A 23,534-nucleotide genomic window follows, 5' to 3' on the forward strand; every position below is an offset into this window, starting at 1 on the left:
CTAGGTACTAAAGTCCTTTTCAAAATAAAATTTTTAGTTATATAATTAATTCAAAGAAGAGTTAGAGTCTAGTCCATTTTATAAGTCTTTCTTAGATTAAAAACGGTAGTAATTTAGGATTTTTAATTAAGTTATTTTATTTTTCTTTTTTGACGGCTTTATGTTAGATTTTAACTCCAAGATTTTAGACTCCGCCTAACTTGCAGCCTCTATAAAGCCCACTCTACACCCTATGAGGGGAAATACCCTTCAAATTAGGGAAAGACTTTATTATGAATTAAAAAAAATTTCTTCTAAATTAAAATGACTTTATTATAAATTAAAAGGATTTTCTTATAAATTTTAAAACACTTCTGATCTTCATCTAAAAACTATTTTTCTAAATGACCTAAGTCTAATTATCTCTTAATTCAATAATGTTAATTTCAAGGGTCAACTTAAGGAAAATTTTTAAGTCAAACTCTTCATTGGATCATCCTAATTCCTTGTTGTTACTTTTTAAATTGTTTAATACATTCTTTTATCTACCAAAATAAAAAATATATATATATAATATAAAGCACAAATATTTAAAACAAATATAGGTGTACATATGTATGTTATTTAGGAGAAAAATTATTTTCTGTAACTCTAATTCTGTCACATGATCTAACGAATTCAAATAAAAAGATGACAAATCAAGGATTATCGTTTTGTGAAAAAATTATCTCTTTAAATGGATGTCGAACTGTAATTGAAATTTTTTATGGAATAAGATTCTATGCGGGTCTTTTTGGTGAGTCCATGTAAGTGGGTTTCATTGATTGTAAATTGCTACATTGTAAGTATGGGCACCGAAATGACCCAAAGACTACAAGCAAGAGGAAGAAATTAAAACGTACAGTAACTCTACTCCACCACACAGCAAACTAATTTTTTGGCACAGGCAATATATACTAGTATACTTTGATTTGGTCAAAGTTAGACTTTAGACTATATAATACAAGACAAAAGATATCTTTGAATGTTTCAGACACTTCAGACACGTCCCACTCCAATCGATGTGGAAAACAAATATATTTGTAATATTCCCCAGGAAGGAAGGGGTGCACAAATAATCCATGCCACCAAACATTGACAATTTGAAATTGACCCATAATATTGAAAATCATTTTTGGAGGCATACAATGACAGCCAACGAAGTGTGTATTCTTCTTCTTTTAAACTTGTATTAATTAATTAATATAGAACTAACTGAGCTCTTTCAATCTACAGTAATTGCCACCCTCCAAAAAGTCCAACCCAGCATCATCTATATAAATAAGAAGCTGCCTAGCTTCTTACTCGATACCATGAACTGCAAGATTCCAAGAGAATATTAATTAATCAAACATTATGAAGAATCCCACCAGCCCTGTTTTTTCTCTCTTCTTCTTCTTCTTCTTCTTCTTCTTCTTCTTCTTCTTCTTTAGGAGCACTACATTCTTGGCCATGGCACAGAACAGCACAACCTCAGTTAATGTGGGTGTGGTTCTAGACTTCGATACAGAATTTGCGAATATGAGGCTGAGCTGCATCAACATGGCCCTCTCAGACTTCTATGCATCTCATGCCAACTACAAAACCAGGTTGGTTCTGCACACAAGGGACTCCCCCAGAGATGTTGTTCTTACAGCTGCTGCAGGTTTCTATAATCTATCATTCATCTTCTTTCATGTTGATTAAGCTTTAATTTCTTTATGGCAAAAAAAAAAAAAAAAAAGCTTTTATTTCTTTATTAATAATGACTAATAAATAGATTTTTTCTCTCTCATCCTTTCATTTTATTTCAATCTTTCTCTGCTTCATATAATATCACCCAACTGTTTTCAACGTATGAACTCTTTAGTTTAGTGGTTTATAAATTTATATATATCTAATTTGGTACGTCTTCTTTTTTTGTCTGTTTCTTCGTTTCATTTTCATTTACCATTCTATTCTTTAATTTGTATCATATAAAATTAAAATCTTGTATCAGACTATGACATGTTTGAGCAATGGGAAAAAACTGGGTTTTTTTCTTTTTCTTTTGATCAATGAAAACCCAGTTTCATTGTTTTTTTCTTGAGAAGAACCAAGTTTCATTAAGAGGTAAACCAGATACAACACAGAGAAGAAAAAAACAACAGAATGCAAACAAAAAGCCCTACACAAAGAAGATGAACTAAACTACAAAAGAAAAAAGAAGGTAAACTAAACTACAAAACAGCACAAATCTCAAAGAAGATTACAACTGCAAGCCCAAGCAAAATTCAGAGAATTTGGGTTTTGTTAGAGAGAGCAAACGAAAAAAATTAATATTTCATTGAACAAATATTCAGTATTATTTTATAAATTTCATTATCCACTCATATTATAATATGTAAATGAGTACATCATAACACTAGCTATGTGCCGTATGAACCTGATATACAGAGTCATATCAAAAAAAAATTTCCACAATTTGATCTAATTTTCCATTTACACCTCTGAAACAGCTCTGGACCTAATAAAGAATGTTGAAGTGCAAGCCATCATAGGCCCAGAATCATCAAGGGAGGCCGAGTTCATAATCAGCCTTGGAGACAAAGCCCAAGTGCCCATAATCTCATTTTCAGCAAGAAGCTCTTCTCTCACTTCCATTCGGAGCCCATATTTTTTCCGAGCTGCACAGAACGACTCGACCCAAGTAAAAGCCATAGGTGCCATCGTCAAGGCCTTTGGTTGGAGACAAGTAGTGCCCATCTACGTTGACAATGAGTTTGGTGAAGGAATCATTCCTTACCTCTCTGAAGCTCTGCAAGATGTTGATGCTCGAATCTCTTACAGGAGTGTCATTGCTCCAATGGCCACTGATGAACAAATTGCTACAGAGCTTTACAAGTTGATGGCAATGCAGACAAGGGTCTTCATTGTTCACATGTTGCCTTCTCTTGGGTCTCGGATTTTCGACAAGGCGAAAGAGATTGGGATGATGGATAAAGAGTATGTTTGGATAATCACAGATGGGATGGCTAATTTTTTCAGTTCCATGAATTCTTCTGCCATAGAAAACATGCAAGGGGTTTTGGGTTTGAAAACCCATGTCCCAAATTCAAAAGGGTTTGAGAGTCTTAGAGTTAGATGGAAGAGGAAATTTCAAGAGGACAATCCAACTATGCCTGATGTTAAATTAGATGTTTTTGGATTGTGGGCTTATGATGCTGCTTGGGCACTGGCCTTGGCAGTTGAGAAGGTGGGGACTAAAAACTTCACCTTCCAAAAGATGAATGCTTCCGGTAGTTCCAATGATCTAGAAAGATTTGGAGTCTCTCAAATTGGTCCTCAACTCGTCCAAGCACTATCAGGTACAAGTTTCAGAGGCCTTTCAGGAAATTTCAGTCTTCTTAATGGGCAACTACAATCATCAACTTTTCAGATAGTTAATTTGATTGGCAATGGGGAAAAAGGGATTGGATATTGGACACCCCACAATGGACTTGTAAGAAGCTTCAACTCCCCAAACACAAGCAGATATTCTACTTCTAATACTAGTCTTGGAGCTATTATATGGCCTGGGGACGCCACCTCTGTTCCAAAGGGTTGGCAGATTCCTACAAGTGGGAAGAGGTTGAAAATTCTAATCCCTGTAAAGAAAGGGTTTACAGAATTTGTGAATGTGACAGATGATCCAAACACTGACACATCCCCGGTCATTGGTGGATACTGCATAGATGTCTTTAAAGCTGTATGGAAAGAATTACCTTATGATGTTCCTTATGATTTTTATAACTATACAAAGCATAATGGTCAGGGTTCTGGCAGTTACAATGATTTAGCCTATGAAGTGTTTCTTGGGGTATGACTCTTATTCTAAGCTCTTTTTCTCTTTTTATGATTTCACATTTTTAGTCTTGCAAAATTGTTCAATTTCTTTACTGAAACAATGGCATTTTTTACTTGATAGAAATATGATGCTGCAGTGGGAGATATAACCATTAGAGGAAATAGGTCCCAATATATTGACTTTACATTGCCATACACAGAATCTGGGGTATCCATGATTGTGCCCATTAAAGACAACAAAAGTAGGAATGCATGGGTGTTCTTGACGCCTTTGACCTGGGACCTTTGGGTAACAAGCGGTTGTTTTTTCATATTCATTGGTTTTGTGGTCTGGGTTCTTGAGCATCGGATAAACGAAGATTTTCGAGGACCTCCACATCACCAAATTGGCACAAGCTTTTGGTTCTCCTTCTCAACCATGGTGTTTGCACACAGTAAGTTCCCTTCAATATGCTTCAAAAAGTGACCCAAATGGTAAAATATATGAGTTGTATTTTACTTAGTCTATGATTCATTGCTATCCCTTTCTTTTTTCTTTTGAATTTTTGTGACAGGGGAGCGAGTGGTGAGCAACTTGGCTAGGTTTGTGGTGATCATATGGTGCTTTGTTGTCCTCATACTGACTCAAAGTTACACCGCCAGTTTAACATCACTTTTAACAGTTCAACAGCTCCAACCAACTGTTACTGATGTGAACTTGCTCCTGAAGTATGGGAACAAAGTTGCCTACCAAGAAGGTTCTTTTGTTTCAGGGATTTTGAAGCAACTAGGATTCAAGGATGAGAATCTTGTGGCCTTTAATACCACTGAAAACTTGCATGACCTTTTTCAAAAAGGGTCTGCGAAACATGGTATTTCTGCTGCGTTTGATGAAACACCTTACATGAAACTTTTTCTGGCAACTTATTGTTCGAAATACACCATGGTTGAGCCCACATTTAAAGCTGATGGTTTTGGCTTTGTAAGTTCACCTTCTTTCTCTGCTTTTTCTCTGACTTTCTCTCATATATTTACATGTTTTCTCATGTCGGATTACTTTCCTTTCTTTGATTTTGTAACCCTTCAGGTCTTCCCAAAAGATTCACCTCTTACTCGTGATGTTTCGAGGGCAATCTTGAAAGTGAATGAAGGACCCGAAATGAAATCTATTGAGGACAATTGGTTCAAGAAGCAAAGTTGTCCAGACCCCAATACCAAGTTCTCTTCCAACAGTCTTAGCCTTGAAAGCTTTTGGGGCCTCTTTCTCATTGCTGGGATTGCTTCTTCATTGGCTCTCCTCATATTTGCTGCCATGTTCTTGCATGAACACAAAGACATGTTGATGCGCCTTGATCCACAAGCCTCATTTATGCGAAAAGTTTGTGTCATATTAAGAATATTCGACCAGAAAGACCTCACATCCCATACTTTTAAGAAGAGTGGAGTGGAAGTTAACACCAACTTCCCCATAAGTCCTTCAAGCTATTCAAACCGCAGTGAATCACACATTGTTTTTGAGGAGCAGAGAACACCTTCCACTGAGCATGGTGGTTTTAGTCCCACTAATTATCAACCAACCAGAGAGAATGAAGCAGCTATTGAGCTTACAGAGAGACCATGATCTCCATTAGGGCCCAAGAAAGCAATTGATTTAACTTCTAGTTACACTGAGAAGTTGATGTAAGTGTTTATAGATGTAGTAATGCCGTTGTAAATTGACAATATATGTAAATTGATTTACAAATAGAATGATGAGTTTGGTGTAAACAAAAGTTTTTGTACATTTAAACCCGGGGTTAGCCCAAGTAGTGATAGGAGGTGAGGTAATGTGTTATGATAAGAATAGATCATGGGCTCGACCTATGTTACAAAAAATTGTATATTTAAGAAATTAATGAAAGTCTATTTAGTTTATCTCTTTGTCAAGCACTAATCAGATTCACTAATCATTCATCGTAGAAAATTGTATCATGTTTTAATTTGTGTCAAACATTTATTAACCTGGCTCTCTTGTTTTTGTGTTGAGATTTATGTTAGTGTTATACTGTTATCATGTCATGGTGTTAAAAATCGTGAGCTCCACTCAGACTAAACAAAATTGGGTGTTTTTTTTCTCAATATTTCATCAGATAGACAAGGCCCAATTGCGAATGCGCCCATTTGTTTCTTGGACTATCTATATCGGGCCATTTAATAATGTCTTGTCCTTAGACATTAGCCAGCTACTTCTGAGCTATCACTGAAGCCTGAATGTGCTTCACGCCTTCACCAATCACCAAATGCATGCAAATATTAATTGTTGTCATGTTTCCGTATTTGCTTGGAAATTAGTACCATTCTTAATTTTTGAGAGCAACTTATATTTAATTTAGGTTTGAAATCTTCTTGAACTTTAAAAAAACATATTAGTATGGAAAAAAATAAAAAATAGAACACCATTTTAGTATAATTAAGTACTGTCCAGATATTCCTGGCCAAAAAAAACTACTGTCCAGATATATATTAGTTCTGGATTTTTCTATTTGAGTGATGACTGAATTCGTATTGGACATCAAATCTGGTTTCATTTGCTTTTCCAATTACTCAAATCTTTTTCACATGCACAACAAATATAATGTTATAAGGGTCAATTTCAATTCTAAATTTGAAGTCAACTGTTGTTTCGGTCATCTTAATTTCTTGTTCCCATTTTTAATTGGTTTAATCCATCTTTCATTTACCAAAATATATAAGAAAATATATAATAAGGCACGAAGATTCAACACAAATACAGGGAATGTTCATTTTGTGAATAAATGATCTCCCACTCTTCTAGCAAATATGAGCCCTACAACTATACTATGACAATTTATTTATTTATTAATTCAACAAATAAAAATTAAAAACGGTATATATGGTGATCGAGATGGGTGTTGAACAATGTAACTGGGTTTATCTTTTATTTTTTGGTGAGCTCATGTAACTGGGTTTCATAGATTTTATTGGAGAAATTTTGAAACTGAACCTTTTTTTTTTTATTAAAAACTTTTAACTTATTTTTGAAATTTTAAAATTTAATTTTGGAGAAACGCTCAAACTCCTTGAAAACTACTTAACAGAGTTTGAGCACTTTTCAAAGGAGGTTCAAACACTTTTCGATAAGAGCTTGAGTATATTACTCGAGGGTAAAAATTCTAAATTTCTAAAAATATGGTTTAAAAGTCTTAATATTGGACAAATTTTGATTAGTTTTTCAAATTTCTCATTTTAAATTGCTATACTTATTCTAGTCAAAAGTTTTGTCAGTTAAAGATTTTTATCCATTTTTCATTCAATAAAGTTCACTCAATATAAAAAAGAGATTTAATCCATTTTTCTAGATTTTAAAAATCTAATTCTCAAGTAATCTATTTGACAAATTCGAGCACTATTCAATGATTATCCCAACATTTCTTGAGAGGAACTCGAATATGTTTAAATTTCAAAAACTCTAAATAAGAGCTAAACATCCTTAATGCAAACTAAAAGGGGTTTGTTTTAAAAAATGTCCCCCCGAATTGAATTGAACCCAAAGACTAAAACTAAGAAGAAGAAATTAAATCGTACTTAATTACCAATGAGTGATCGATCAGCAACTCAGCAATTAATACATATGCATACTATTCCAGTATTCCTTTGGTGCAAGCAATATGCAGGTATACTTTGATTTGGTCAAAGTGTTGACTTTTAAACTATATAATATGCGAATAGAATGCCATCAGCTACCAAATACAGATATGCTACAGTTATAATACAAAATCTAAAACCATGGATGACTATACTATTATCATGCATATACATTAATATGTTAAATTTAATAATATTATTTATATACATTAATTGTTTTCTTGAGCTCCTTGAGGAGTTGTTGGTATTTCTGGGTTCGAAAGATCAAGTTCAAAAGCTGCTGGAGATTCTTGACCCACAGTTGTTCATTCTTCCACGAAGATAGATGGGCCTGGCTCCGTGTAGGTTGAATGCACTATTGGGCTTGGAGGGTAGTTGCTACAAGTAGTTAAGGCCTCGATAGGGCCCAAATTCTTCTTTCTAAAAGTACGGGAGCTGAGGTCTTTTTGGTCAAAGACTCTAAAAAAGACCTTAATTCTACCCTAGAGGTGTCAAACGGGCCGGCCCATATATTTAAGACCTAAGCCCGGAACGGCCCATGACTCGCAGGCTATTCGTGCTCGTGTCGTGCCTTAAACGAGCCGGCCACATAAATTTTTTTATTTTTTATTTTTTAGGGTGATAGAACTAATTTTATAATATTTTTTCTTATTTATAATTAAATATTAACATTATTTTTCATGAAAATTGAATTTTTTTTTGAAAAGTTTTTTAAAAATGGAAAAAACAATGTTAAAATAGTCGGGCCTAATTCGGGTCCATTTCATGCCCGTGCTCGTGCCTTGCTTGGCCCGTGTCGTGCTCTTACCGTGCCGTGCCCGATGGGCTAAAGACTTCGGTCCGGCCCATTTAATCGTGTTGTGCCGTGTCATGCTCAGGCCGGCTCGACCCGTTTGACACCTCTATTCTACCCCATACGAAGGCACCTATTATCATGAAGATGTGGCCATGCCTGTAAAAGAAGGAGGCTGCAAATATGATAAGAGCTAATAATGAAGTGACCCCGGCAATGATGAAGAGGCCCGAAAAGCTTTTAAGGTCAAGACGTGTGGAATCAGAGACAGTTGGTGTAGTGTCTGAGCAACTGGTTTGCTGGTTGGTGTATCAGTCCTCTTGGTTCTCTTTTAAACGACGTGGGTGTGTACCTTTTTGCCTCAGAAAGGGAGGAGGTGGGGATTAGGAAATTGTCGCCGGAGAAGAGGGTGAACAGTGGGCTGGGCTGGGATGATATTTTTTGGGTTTTTTTTTTAAATGTTAATTTATGGAAACTAGGTAATTTGCAAATGTGGCAAGATCTCAACCATAAAATATTATTGGAAGGCTGAGATCAAAAGTCAGGCACATAGCCTGGTATAATTTGCCTGGCAGAAGATCCAGTCGTTTTTCAGTGGCTGATCAACTCACTCTTCACTTGCATTCATTAGTCATGCTTATTATTTATAATAAGGTTAAGTTTAGAAAAAAGACTTCAACTTAGGTGTCGAAGCCAGATCAGGATTTCCTTCTTCAAAAGTGTATCCGTTAGGACTAATATTTCACTTAAGCCTCAATTAAGGGTCTTCCGTCAAATCTGTTACACTTTCTATCAAAAATTGATCACGTAGCATGCATATGATCAATTTTTAAGGACAAAATTGACATTTCTCACTATTAAAATATTTATAAAAATAAATCTAAAAGAAAAATATTAATAAAAAATAAAAAACTAACTAAAAGAAGAAAAATAACAAAATTAGAAACAAACTAAAAAATTAAAAAAACAAATTGAAAGGAAAAAAAAAAAAGGGTGGACTGAGGAGCAGACCCTCCCTCCTCCACCCTCAGCCTTGCCCCACCCAGACCCAACCCCCACCCAGCCTAGCTCAGTCGCACCCCCTCCCCTCCCCACCCACCCTAGCCCCATTGCCACCCCATCCCCACCCCACCCCACCCCAGTCCCACCCAACCCCTCCCTCCCGCAGCCTTGCCTCACCCCACCCATACCCAACCCAGCTCCCCCTACCCAGCCAGCCTCTCCCACCCACCCCCAACCCCACCCAGCCCATCCCTCCCGCAACCACCCCCTCCCACCCCCTCCCACCCACCCCCACCCAACCCTCCTTCCTGCAGCCACCCCCTCCCCCCAGGACCCACCCCAGCCCCAGTCCTGCCTCGTCTAAGCCACTGATCTGGAACGCTAGGTAGAGAGAGTGAGAGAGAGAGAGAGAGAGAGAGGGTGGCCGGTGTGGATGGGTGGCCAGCGCAGGGAGCCTGCCGGAGTGAGGGAAGCCCTCCCTCCCGCAGCTACCCCTTCCCCCCAGGACCCACCCCAGCCCCAGTCCTGCCTAGTCGAAGCCACTGATCTGGAACACTAGGTAAAGAGAGAGAGAGAGAGAGAGAGAGAGAGAGAGAGAGAGAGAGAGAGAGGGTGGCCGGTGTGGATGGGTGGCCGGCGCGGGGAGCCTGCCGGAGTGAGGGAGGTCGGGGTGGGGGGCTGCTGGAGTGAAGGAGAGAGGCTATGCATTTTTTTTTTCTATCTTTTAATAATTAATATTATAAATTTTATAATTATTTTTTAAAAGTATGTGAAGTGACAATTTTATCCTTAAAAGTAACGGACATTTGCATTAAATTCACGAAAGACCCTTATTTGACCTTTAATGATGTGTTTGGATGGAGGAAAAAAACTCGGAATTTAAACAAAACTCAGCATTTAAGAAATTACATGCTCTAATTTCCTTGTTTGGGTCAATCAATACAGAATTTTGTAAATTCTAGGTGGAAAAAAACTTGGGATTTGAAGGCTGTAAATTCCAACTTTAAATTCTACCTAAATTGGTGTCATTTTCAAAATTCCAATTTTTACGAAAGAAAAATAAGTCGTGTCGACCATGTCGACACCAACACCACCACCCCCGTTGCCGCTGCTGCCACCACCACCACCACCGCCACCACCATCACCGTCACCCCCGCCACCACCCCCGCTGTCGCTGTCGCTGCCGTTGCCGCCACCACCACCACCACCACCACCACCAACACCTAGACCGCGCACCACCGTCGCCGCCACCACCACCATCACCGTCACCACCACCACCACCACCACCATCACCGTCACCGCCGCCACCACCATCACCGCCATTGCCGACACCACCACCACCACCGCCGCCACCGCCAACACCCCAATTTTAGCCACCACCAATTCTCCCACCGCTTGTGGGCCATCACCATCACTCTTTTGAATTGATGCATCAAAAATTAAAACTACCATAAATTCCGTATTTAAACTCTATTATGTTTACATGTTATCCAAACAAGAGAATCTACATATTCTAGAATTTTAAATCACATCGTTTTAAATTCCGTCATTTGTGAATTCCTTAGTAATTTCAAACTACTTCATCCAAACGCACCATAAGTGAATTTTTAGTCCTAACGAATGCATTTTTAAAGGAGGAATCCTGATTTGGCTCCGACACACAAGTTGGAGTCTTTTTCCTCAAATTATCCTTTTATAATAATAAAAAGGGTGTAGTAATTCACTTGACAACCAAGAGTTTAGTAGTTTACAATGTTTTGAACTTTTCAAAGCTTCTCTGTTATTTTTAAGAGCAAATTTTACTTTGCATCCCTGAGGTTTGCTCAAATTGTCAAGTTGCTTCCTAAGGTTTCAATTTTGGCAATTTGAAACTCATGATTTGAAATCAAAGACAATGTGGCCCCTTAATAAGTATGACTTAACAGTTAGACGTTAAATATTGCTTATGTGGCATATGTAGGACCCATATGGTTAATTGCTTCAAATAAATTCAATTGTTGACGTCTTAATAGAGGATTAAGTATCTTCGGCCATCAAGTATACAACAAAGCAGCACTATCATCACAACCCAAGAAGCCAACAAGATCAACCACATGATCTTTTGCCTTTTCTGTGCTCTTGCAAGATGAACGTTTTCGAAATTGCCCTTATGATGGTTGCAAACATTAATTGTGGGTCTCACATGTGCCACATAAGCATTTAACGTAACAATCAGACTTACTGAAGGGCTACATTGTCTTTGATTTTAAACCCTGAGTTTTAAATTGCCAAAATTGAAACCTGAGGGATCAACTTGACAATCTGAGTAAACCACAAGGGTGCAAAGTGAAATTTGCTCTATTTTTAATGACTAGTTATGAAATTTGGAAATGACAGGTGTGATTCAGCGATATCTTCTTTGCATGAAAAAAGATTAGCAGCTAGAAATTCTTTTTCAGAAGCAAGATATGAATATAACTAATTAACGACCAATTGAACCATAGATGTGGAAAACTGGAACTTATTCTCTTCATTCATATATAATCTATTTCTAAGGTCAAACCTTTGAACTGAAACTTGAACTAAAATATGTCATATCTCGCTATACATGGTGGAGGCAAATGATGTCAAGCTGGGGTAGAGATCTTATGTTCCCAAATCATTTGTCTTTCTTTGTCCCCTCTCACAGATTTTGAGAGCTTTTTCTTAATTCTTGTTTTACTTAAATTTTTTTTTTTTTTTTTCAAAATATGTGAGAGGGGATGTGGAGGGACATGGGGGTTTGGGGACAGGAGATCTCTACCCGTCAAGCTGCACTGAAATAAAATATTTCGTTGAGAGATTACCATACAACTATACTCAAACTAGGTAGTTTTTTACTAGGTTTCTATAGTTCTTGTTCAAAGGTTTTGACGGTTTCTTTGTTAGAGAGTGTTAACGTCACTTTATATGTTCCTTTTTTTTTTTTTTTTTTTTCAAAGTTTGGATATTAACTTGAAATAATATGTAAAGTTGAGAGACTAAAATGTAGTTTGCTCTTATATATATAATTTATATGGAGAGAAGGTATCACACGTGAAGATTCAAGCTAGGACAAGATTCAGAAGAATAAGTCAACAAACTCTAGGACCCAAATCATACGTACCATTAGAAATAGAGTAATGACGTACACCAACTATTATATGTCATTTTAATTTCATGTCCAAGTCTAACTACGAACTTCATTTAATTATTCATATATATTATTATGTATTAACTAAACGTTAGAATAATAATAAGGACAAAGAAAGGTGAAAAATGAATTAACAAGTATATAGGAAATTAATTAACTATTGACTTTGTGACCCTCAGTCTATGGACAACAGGACAACAACAGGAGTACTCGGTCTTCGAATTTAACATACATATATGATTAGATATTGTCCCTCCGACATACTAATTTTGTCTTTTTTGGGATTAATGGTACTTATATATGGAATTAAAAAACAATGAACTTGTACAAGTAATCCATCTCGTGTAGCTTGCGCTGCTTTGACCAAATCAAACAACTTATGTTCATAATTTAGAACTCTGCTAGCTAGTAGCTACAGTGACTCGTAGTTGAATCGAAGATGCAATGTAAATGATGAATATTCAATTAATGCAAATGCTTGAATATGTATTCAAGCATTTTTATGACTGAAATAGAGACACATTATTAGTCAAGGTCTGCCTTATGAACTTTCCACACATTATTAGTCAAGATACTATTTCAAACTCATGCTCAACCACACATGATTCATATATATGGTAGGAAAACAATCCTTCAAATACGCTGCATTCGAAGCTCCCAATTAGAATTTTCTTTTAAAATAGGGATAAAAATAAATAAATAAATAAATTCAATGAACCATCTCAATTAATAGTAAAAAATACTATTTAATAATATAACATAAATTTTCTTCGAAGGCACAAATTTTGAACAATTGTGAAAAACAGTATAGGAATCTACTATATAGATAGAGATGCTGCCATCAGCTACCAAATACAGATATGCTACAGCTACCAAATTTAATAATATTATTTTTATATTATTAAATTTAACAGATTAATGTGTATGCATGATAATAGTATAGTCACCCATGGTTTTAGATTTTGTATTATAACTGTAGCATATCTGTATTTGGTAGCTGATGGCAGCATCTCTATCTATATAGTAGATTCCTATACTGTTTTTCACAATTGTTCAAAATTTGTCCCTTCGAAGAACATTTATGCAAGAGTTTAAATTTCGAAATTTTCTGTGAAATTTCACCAAAATTTCGATTTTAGAGGGGATCGAAATCGAAACTCATAATCCTCAATTTTTCCTTGAGAGAGATGAGGGAGAAAGAGATATTGGGTGGAAGAGATGAGTCCCTCCCCTCTTTCTCCCTCATCTCTCTTGGCCTGCCGCTCTCTGCAGCCGAAACTCACCGAAAATAAGGGTGAGGGTGGAGATGCAAAGAGAGAGAGATAGAGAGAGATAGAAGCACAGGCAGCCACAGGAGAAGAAGAAATGAGAAAAAGGAAAGAAAAGGAGAAAAGGAGAGCCACAGGGAAAGAAAAGAAAGGAAAGAAAAAAAAAGAAAAGGGAAAAGAAGAAAAGAAAAAAAAGAAAAAAAAAAAGAAAAAAGAGAAAACAAAAATAAAAGGTTTTTTTTATTGGTGTTTGACTGTTTGGGGCTTTTAGACAATTGAAAAGAAAAAAAAATGGTTTGGGATTTCGTTTAGTTGTTTTAAACCTTATATCAGTAAACTCTAATACATTTTTATATAAAAAATAATTAAAAATACCCTAAAGGGCCTAAACCCTAATATCCTATACGATATCTTAAACAATATAAAATATAGATTATAAAGTATATAAGGTTTAATGTATAGATTATAGAGTATAAAAAGTATTAGGGTATATAGAATTTAGTATTAGAATTTCGTGTATAGATTATAGAGTATAAAGAACATACTAATTTCATTTATTCATTATACTAATTTTATTTAACAGTATTTGTCTTCAAAGCGCATTATATTCATCTAATATCACATGAAATTTATTATATAATTTGGTTTCTTCAATGTTTTTTATCAATGTAGTAGATAATATGTTAAATAAACATATGGTAAAGTTTCATTCAAAATTTTTCGTATTTTGATAACAATTATCGTCATTTCCGTCTAATTTCTGTTGAAATTTAAAAATCTTCAAAATTTCCATTGAATTTTCATCGAAATTTCCATTGAATTTTCATCGAAATTTCTTCGAAACTCGAAATTTTATTCCTTGTTGACAGCCAACGAAGTGTGTATTCTTCTTCTTTTAAACTTGTATTAATTAATTAATATAGAACTAACTGAGCTCTTTCAATCTACAGTAATTGCCACCCTCCAAAAAGTCCAACCCAGCATCATCTATATAAATAAGAAGCTGCCTTCTTACTCGATACCATGAACTGCAAGATTCCAAGAGAATATTAATTAATCAAACATTATGAAGAATCCCACCAGCCCTGTTTTTTCTCTCTTCTTCTTCTTCTTCTTCTTCTTCTTCTTTAGGAGCACTACATTCTTGGCCATGGCACAGAACAGCACAACCTCAGTTAATGTGGGTGTGGTTCTAGACTTCGATACAGAATTTGCGAATATGAGGCTGAGCTGCATCAACATGGCCCTCTCAGACTTCTATGCAGCTCATGCCAACTACAAAACCAGGTTGGTTCTGCACACAAGAGACTCCCCCAGAGATGTTGTTCTTACAGCTGCTGCAGGTTTCTATAATCTATCATTCATCTTCTTTCATGTTGATTAAGCTTTAATTTCTTTATGGCAAAAAAAAAAAAAAAGCTTTTATTTCTTTATTAATAATGACTAATAAATAGATTTTTTCTCTCTCATCCTTTCATTTTATTTCAATCTTTCTCTGCTTCATATAATATCACCCAACTGTTTTCAACGTATGAAGTCTTTAGTTTAGTGGTTTATAAATTTATATGTATCTAATTTGCTTCATTATGTATTTAAGTTACTACAACACACACCACAAAAATTAATTAAGCCAGCTAATCACGCCGTGTTACGTGTTAGTACTGTTATACCGAAAAAAATTTGGTACGTCTTCTTTTTTTGTCTGTTTCTTCATTTCATTTTCATTTACTATTCTATTCTTTTGTATCATATAAAATTAAAATCTTGTATCAGACTATGACATCTTTGAGCAATGGGAAAAATCTAGGTTTTTTTTCTTTTCTTTTGATCAATGAAAACCCAGTTTCATTGTTTTTTTCTTGAGAAGAACCAAGTTTCATTAAGAGGTAAACCAGATACAACACAGAGAAGAAAAAAACAACAGAATGCAAACAAAAAGCCCTACACAAAGAAGATGAACTAAACTACAAAAGAAAAAAGAAGGTAAACTAAACTACAAAACAGCACAAATCTCAAAGAAGATTACAACTGCAAGCCCAAGCAAAATTCAGAGAATTTGGGTTTTGTTAAAGAGAGCAAACGAAAAAAATTAATATTTCATTGAACAAATATTCAGTTTATTATTTTATAAATTTCATTATCCACTCATATTATATTATAATATGTAAATCATAACACTATATGCCGTATGAACCTGATATACAGAGTCATATCAAAAAAAAATTCCACAATTTGATATAATTTTCCATTTTCACCTTAATTTGAATTACAGTTCTAGACCTGATAAAGAATGTTCAAGTGCAAGCCATCATAGGCCCAGAATCATCCATGCAAACCAACTTTGTAATCAGCCTTGGAGACAAAGCCCAGGTGCCCATAATCTCATTTTCAGCAACAAGCTCTGCTCTCAATTCAATTCGGAGTAAATATTTTTTCCGAGCAGCACAGAAGGACTCATCCCAAGTGAAAGCCATTAGTGCCATCCTCAAAGCCTTTGGTTGGAGACAAGTAGTGCCCATCTACGTTGACGACGAGTATGGGGAAGGAATCATTCCTTATCTCTCTGATGCTTTGCAAGATGTTGATGCTCAAATCTCTTACCGGAGTGTCATTCCTCCAGCGGCCACTGATGAACAAATTGCTCAAGAGCTTTACAATTTGACGACAATGCAAACCAGGGTCTTCATACTTCACATGTTGCCTAATCTTGGGTCTCGGATTTTTGAAAAGGCAAAACAGATTGGCATGATGAGTGAAGGGTATGTTTGGATAATCACAAATGGGATGGCTAATTTATTTAGTTCCATGAATTCTTCTGACATGGAAAACATGGAAGGGGTGTTGGGTTTGAAAACTCATGTTCCAAATACAAAGGCGCTTGAGAGTTTTAGAGTTAGATGGAAGAGAAAATTTCAAGAGGACAATCCAACTATGCCTGATGTTAAATTGGATGTTTTTGGATTGTGGGCTTATGATGCTGCTTGGGCACTGGCCTTGGCAGTTGAGAAGGTTGGACCTAAAGACTTCATCTTCCAAAAGATGAATGCTTCTGGTAGTTCCAATGATCTAGAAAGATTTGGGGTGTCCCAAACTGGTCCTCAGCTTGTCCAAGCACTATCAGGGACAAGTTTCAGAGGTCTTTCAGGAAATTTCAGTCTGCTTAATGGGCAGCTACAATCATCAACTTTTCAGATAGTTAATGTGGTTGGCGGTGGGGAAAAAGGGATTGGATATTGGACACCCCAAAATGGACTTGTAAGAAGCTTCAAGTCCACAAATTACACCAGCAGATATTCTACTTCTAATACTAGTCTTGGAGCTATTGTATGGCCTGGGAACACCACCTCTGTTCCAAAGGGTTGGCAGATACCTACAAGTGGGAAAAGGTTGAAAATTCTAGTCCCTGTAAAGCGAGGCTTTAAAGAATTTGTGAATGTGACATATGATCCAAACACTAAAACATCCACGGTCAGTGGTGGATACTGCATAGACGTCTTTAAAGCTGTAAAAGATGCATTACCTTACCATCTTCCGTACGACTTTTATGCCTATGCAATGCCTAATGGTTCAAGTGCTGGCAGTTGCAATGATTTGGTCTATCAAGTGTTTCTTGGGGTATGACTCTTATTCTAAGCTCTTTTTCTCTTTTTATGATTTCACATTTTTAGTCTTGCAAAATTGTCCAATTTCTTTACTGAAACAATGGCATTTTTTACTTGATAGAACTATGATGCTGCAGTGGGAGATATAACCATTAGAGGAAATAGGTCCCAATATATTGACTTTACATTGCCATACATAGAATCTGGGGTATCCATGATTGTGCCCATTAAAGACAACAAAAGTAGGAATGCATGGGTGTTCTTGACGCCTTTGACCTGGGACCTTTGGGTAACAAGCGGTTGTTTTTTCATATTCATTGGTTTTGTGGTCTGGGTTCTTGAGCATCGGATAAACGAAGATTTTCGAGGACCTCCACATCACCAAATTGGCACAAGCTTTTGGTTCTCCTTCTCAACCATGGTGTTTGCACACAGTAAGTTCCCCTCAAAATGCTTCAAAAAGTGACCCAAATGGTAAAATATATGAGTCGTATTTTACTTAGTCTGTGACTCTTTTGAATTTTTGTGACAGGGGAGCGAGTGGTGAGCAACTTGGCTAGGTTTGTGGTGATCATATGGTGCTTTGTTGTCCTCATACTGACTCAAAGTTACACCGCCAGTTTAACATCACTTTTAACAGTTCAACAGCTCCAACCAACTGTTACTGATGTGAACTTGCTCCTGAAGTATGGGAACAAAGTTGCATACCAAGAAGGTTCTTTTGTTTCAGGGATTTTGAATCAACTAGGATTTAAGAATGAGAATCTTGTGGCCTTTAATACCACTGAAAACTTGCATGAACTTTTTCAAAAAGGGTCTGCGAAACATGGTATTTCTGCTGCGTTTGATGAAACACCTTACATGAAACTTTTTCTGGCAACTTATTGTTCGAAATACACCATGGTTGAGCCCACATTTAAAGCTGATGGTTTTGGCTTTGTAAGTTCACCTTCTTTCTCTGCTTTTTCTCTCAGACTTTCTCTCATATATTTACATGTTTTCTCATGTCGGATTACTTTCCTTTCTTTGATTTTGTAACCCTTCAGGTCTTCCCAAAAGATTCACCTCTTACTCGCGATGTTTCGAGGGCAATCTTGAAAGTGAATGAAGGACCCGAAATGAAATATATTGAGGACAAATGGTTCAAAAAGCAAAGTTGTCCAGACCCCAATACCAATTTCTCTTCCAACAGTCTTAGCCTTGAAAGCTTTTGGGGCCTCTTTCTCATTGCTGGGATTGCTTCTTCATTGGCTCTCCTCATATTTGCTGCCATGTTCTTGCATGAACACAAAGACATGTTGATGCGCCTTGATCCACAAGCCTCATTTATGCGAAAAGTTTGTGTCATATTAAGAATATTCGACCAGAAAGACCTCACATCCCATACTTTTAAGAAGAGTGGAGTGGAAGTTAACACCAACTTCCCCACAAGTCCTTCAAGCTATTCAAACCGCAGTGAATCACACATGGTTTTTGAGGAGCAGAGAACACCTTCCACTGAGCATGGTGGTTTTAGTCCCACTAATTATCAACCAACCAGAGAGAATGAAGCAGCTATTGAGCTTACAGAGAGACCATGATCTCCATTAGGGCCCAAGAAAGCAATTGATATAACTTCTTAGTTACACTGAGAAGTTGATGTAAGTGTTATGTAGTAATGCCGGTGTAAATTGACAATATATGTAAATTGATTTACAAATAGAATGATGAGTTTGGTGTAAACAAAAGTTTTTGTACATTTAAACCCGGGGTTAGCCCAAGTAGTGATAGGAGGTGAGGTAATGTGTTATGATAAGAATAGATCATGGGCTCGACCTATGTTACAAAAGGATTTGGATCCTCTCCTAAGCACTCTAATCTCCTAACCTTGCTAATCTTTTAATTATGAAGTGACACGTGTCTTTTATAACATCTTATGATTCACCCTCATTTAGAACTATAATTACTAAATTAAAATAATTAAAAATAAGAAAAACAAGAAAACCATAAGCCCAGCCCAGCCTCCCCTCCCCTCTCTAACCTCCAACTCCTTTCTTTCTCTCTCTTCCCCACCCATGTCATTTCCTCCCCCCTCCTCCCCTTTTCGATCTTCTTCGTCCTCCTCCTTATTTTTCTTGTTTTTCTTTCTCCTAGCTGAAGATACATATAAAAAAATTAAAGCAAAAGGCTTAGAATTTGATCCCCCTCTACCCCCACCCCAATTTGTAGGTCCCCAATCCCCAAATCTACCCCTCATCCTTCTTCTTCTTCTTTTTATTCTTCAATACATATATAAAACTTACAAAATAAAAATAAAAAGCTAAGAATCCCCCACCAACAATTTGCAAACCCCCCAAACTTACCCCCTCACACACTATAGTGTCTGCAGTAGATTCCTCACACCCACCTCTTTTTTTCTCTTTTTGTTATAAATACATAGAATTAAAAGAAAATTATAAACATAAATATATTTTAATTATTTGAAAAAAAATCCTTTTAATTATTTTGATTTAGTAATTATAGTTATAAATGAGTGTGAACCATAGAATATTATAAAAGACACGTGTCAGTTCATAATTAAAAGGTTAGCAAGGTTAGGAGATTAATGTGCTTAGGAGAGGATCCAAATCCGTTACAAAAAATTGTATATTTAAGAAATAAATGAAAGTCTATTTAGTTCATCTCTTTGTCAAGCACTAATCAGATTCACTAATCATTCATTGTAGAAAATTGTATCATGTTTTAATTTGTGTCAAACATTTATTAACCCCTGGCTCTCTTGTTTTTGTGTTGAGATTTATGTTAGTGTTATACTGTTATCATTAGGGGTGGACACAGGATGGAGGGGGATGTGATTGACTTCATCCAGTTTCCAATACCGAAATTTGTATTCGGGATGGGATCGGGATGGGATGACCATGGTACCGATCAAAACTAAACAATGTGGTATAAGATGGGTTCTGGACCGTGGAAGGCCAGCTGTGGAGGAGCTTCTCCAAGTTGTTCTCGCGACTATAAGAGGTTGTGGGAGGTCCTGCTCCAGCGAGGAAAGCTCGCCAGTAGTCTGGGTTGCCAGATTCAAGGCCGAGGGAAGCTTGACGGAATCTGGTCGTGGCTGTGACGCACACGCAGATGGGTGGCTCAGTGGCTAGGTTCTGCACAGCACCTGGGAAGAGAGAGGGAGAAGCACTAGGAGCCTAAGAGGGGAAGAGAGTTGAGAGAAGAGAGAATTTGAAAGAATCTGGGAGGGGGGAAGACATAACAAAGAAGGAAAAAAAAAATGAAAGTGCACGGAGAGAGGGGAAGAGAGTTGAGAGAAGAAAGATGAGGGGGAAGAAGATGACAGAACAAAGAGAAAAAAATAATAATAATTGAAAGTGGGCTCAGCCTGTCAGGTCTTATGGGGGAAAAGAAGGGGAATTATATAAAATAAAATAAAATTAATTATATACGGGACGAGATGAGATTGAAATGTTGGTACCATTCCTACCCCATTGTATTCGAGATCGGTACGGGATCATCCCAAAAATTACCGGACATAACTGAGATGAGACGAGATGGAATCGGTATGGGTTCAGTATCCCGGTATTAATGCTCACCGCGAGTTATCATGTCATCGTGTTAAAAATCGTGAGCTCCACTCGGGATGCGCCCATTTGGGTGTTTTTTTTTCTCAATATTTCATCAGATAGACAAGGCCCAATTGCAAATGCGCCCATTTGTTTCTTGGACTATCTATATCGGCCCATTTAATAATGTCTTGTCCTTAGACATTAGCCAGCCACTTCTGAGCTATAACTGAAGGTGCTTCACGCTTTCACCAACCGCCAAATGCAAGCAAATATTAATGGCTTAATTGTGTTTTCACCACCTAAAGTTTATATTGATTCTCACTTTACCACCTAGAATTTTATTTGTCCCAGTTTACCACCTAGAACTATTTTTTGTGTCCCAGTTAACTTTTTTTGTCCATTCCGTCATTTTAGCCTTCAAAAAGACTGACGTGACATGAGTATTTTAGTCTTTTCACCCACATGGACACTCACCCAGCCACATGGACAATAAATAAATGCCAAGTCGGTGTGTGACATGGAATAGGGACAATAAATGGACAATAAAAACACAATTAAGCCACCAATTAAAAAATATAATATATTAAAATTTTAAATTAATTAAAAATAAAAACTCATCCCCTTCCTCCCTCCCCACCCGAGCACCCCTACCCCAAACCCACCAACTTTTTCATCGCCGGCGACTTCCCCAGCCAGCAACTTCCCCACCCCCAATCGCCAACAACTTCCCCTATATCCCATCTCCTTCCTTCCTTCTATTTCCCCACCTCTAGCCGCCAACTTACTTACATTCTCTCTCCTTACCCACAAGCCCAAATCGGTTATACTCCCTGTACAAGGTTTTGGTCACTCACTACACAATTTCATCCCCTCCAATTAATGCTTTCCCCAACCTCCCATTTTACTCATTTTTTTAATTCTTCTACACAGAGACTAGAAAATCGCAAAGACCCAACATCAAGAACCAAGCTAAGTCATGCCCTAAAATGACAAATCAAGCATTTGAGGCCAAATTGGTTTGACCCATTTCGTTGAATTTTCAAAGGAAGAGAAAATTACAGAGCTGATGAAGAGGAAATCAAGAATTTTGGGTTAGACCCAAATGCGAGAATGCTCCAGAAATGCCTGGTTATGTAGTTGAAAGTGTAAGTCTCTTGGTTGATGCAGGTCATGTCGCTGTTTTAATGAACAACCATTGTCTAGCTTGGTCCTTGAGGGTTTGAGAGAGAGAGAGAGAGAGAGAGAGAGAGAGAGCAACACAAATTTTGGGGAAGTAAATGAGTTGAATGGAGCGGCTCTGATTGCTTTGTTGCATAACACCTTTCTCCGCGATGTCTGGCATAGAGCGCCAATGTTGATTGTGAAGGACCGGAGAGGGAAAAAGGGAGGGGGAAGAGGTGAATAGAAAGAGAGGGAAAGAGAGAGGAGAGAGGAAGTGAGAGAAAGTGAGGGATAAGGGTCGCCGGCGATGAGAGAGGCTGCTGGTGTGTTGAAGCTGATAGGAGGGGGTGGGGGATGAGGGGTACTGGCGCTATGACAGAATGGACAGAAAAAGGTTAATTGAAACACGAGAAATAGTTTTAGGTGGTAAACTGAGACAAATAAAATTCTAGATGGTAAAGTGGAAATCAATGTAAACTTTGAGCGGTAAAAACACAATTAAGCCAATATAATTATTGTCATGTTTCCATATTTGCTTGGAAATTAGTACCATTCTTAATTTTTGAGAGCACTTATATTTAATTTAGGTTTGAAATCTTCTTGAACTTAAAAAAAACATATTAGTTGGAAAAAAAAAAAATAGAACACCATTTTAGTATAATTAAGTACTGTCCAGACATTCCTGGCCAAAAAAAAAAAAGTACTGTCCAGACATTACTGGCCAAAAAACCTACTGTCCAGATATATATTAGTTCTGGATTTTTCTATTTGAGTGCTGACTGAATTCGTATTGGACATCAAATCTGGTTTCATTTGCTTTTCCAATTACTCAAATCTTTTTCACACAACAAATATAATGTTATAAGGGTCAATTTCAATTCTAAATTTGAAGTCAACTGTTGTTTCGATCATCGTAATTTCTTGTTCCCATTTTTTAATTGGATTAATTCATCTTTCATTTACCAAAATATATAAGAAAATATATAATAAGGCACGAAGATTCAACACAAAGACAGGGAATGTTCATTTTGTGAATAAATTATCTCCCACTCTTCTAACAAATATGAGCCCTACAACTATACTATGACAATTTATTTATTTATTAATTCAACAAATAAAAATTAAAAACGGTATATATGGTGATCGAGATGGGTGTTGAACATGTAACTGGGTTTATCTTTTATTTTTTGGTGAGCTCATGTAACTCGATTTTATTGGAGAAATTTTGAAACTGAACTTTTTTTTTTTTATTAAAAACTTTTAACTTTTTTTTGAAATTTTAAAATTTAATTCTAGAGAAACGCTCAAACTCTTCTTGAGAACTACTTAACAGGGTTTAAGCACTACTCAAGGAAGGTTCAAACACTTCTCGATGAGAGCTCTAGTATATTATTCGAGGGTTAGAATTCTAAATTTCTAAAAATATGGTTTAAAAGTCCTAATATTAGACAAATTTTGATTAGTTTTTCAAATTTCTCATTTTAAATTGCTATACTTATTCTAGTCAAACGTTTTGTCAGTTAAAGATTTTTATGCATTTTTCATCTAATAAAGTTTACT

The 23,534-nt window shown here is 36.5% G+C and overlaps 2 protein-coding genes across 4 annotated transcripts; both read left to right on the top strand.

Moving 5' to 3' along the window:
* The first annotated feature begins 1,398 nt into the window (after positions 1-1,398).
* Positions 1,399-5,715, top strand: LOC147278444 (glutamate receptor 2.7-like). 2 transcript variants are annotated; one of them, XM_086251747.1, is made up of 5 exons: positions 1,399-1,663; positions 2,496-3,835; positions 3,944-4,256; positions 4,377-4,783; positions 4,889-5,715. In XM_086251747.1, exons 1-5 carry the CDS (start codon positions 1,471-1,473, stop codon positions 5,420-5,422), a joined length of 2,787 nt encoding a protein of 928 aa, XP_086107873.1. In that variant the 5' UTR covers positions 1,399-1,470; the 3' UTR covers positions 5,423-5,715. The 2 variants fall into 2 exon arrangements, with proteins under 2 accessions (XP_086107873.1, XP_086107872.1); XM_086251746.1 differs by having other exon boundaries at positions 1,441-1,607.
* An 8,966-nt stretch (positions 5,716-14,681) lies between these two features.
* On the top strand, positions 14,682-19,164 carry LOC147278445 (glutamate receptor 2.7-like). 2 transcript variants are annotated; one of them, XM_086251744.1, is made up of 5 exons: positions 14,682-15,003; positions 15,933-17,275; positions 17,384-17,696; positions 17,795-18,201; positions 18,309-19,164. In XM_086251744.1, exons 1-5 carry the CDS (start codon positions 14,727-14,729, stop codon positions 18,840-18,842), a joined length of 2,874 nt encoding a protein of 957 aa, XP_086107870.1. In that variant the 5' UTR covers positions 14,682-14,726; the 3' UTR covers positions 18,843-19,164. The 2 variants fall into 2 exon arrangements, with proteins under 2 accessions (XP_086107870.1, XP_086107871.1); XM_086251745.1 differs by having other exon boundaries at positions 14,779-14,947; positions 18,309-19,162.
* The last annotated feature ends 4,370 nt before the right edge of the window (positions 19,165-23,534 follow it).

The sequence above is a fragment of the Dryas octopetala genome, chromosome 7 (assembly GCF_963921425.1).
Source record: "Dryas octopetala chromosome 7, drDryOcto1.1, whole genome shotgun sequence".
In the NCBI taxonomy this organism is placed as follows: domain Eukaryota; kingdom Viridiplantae; phylum Streptophyta; class Magnoliopsida; order Rosales; family Rosaceae; genus Dryas; species Dryas octopetala.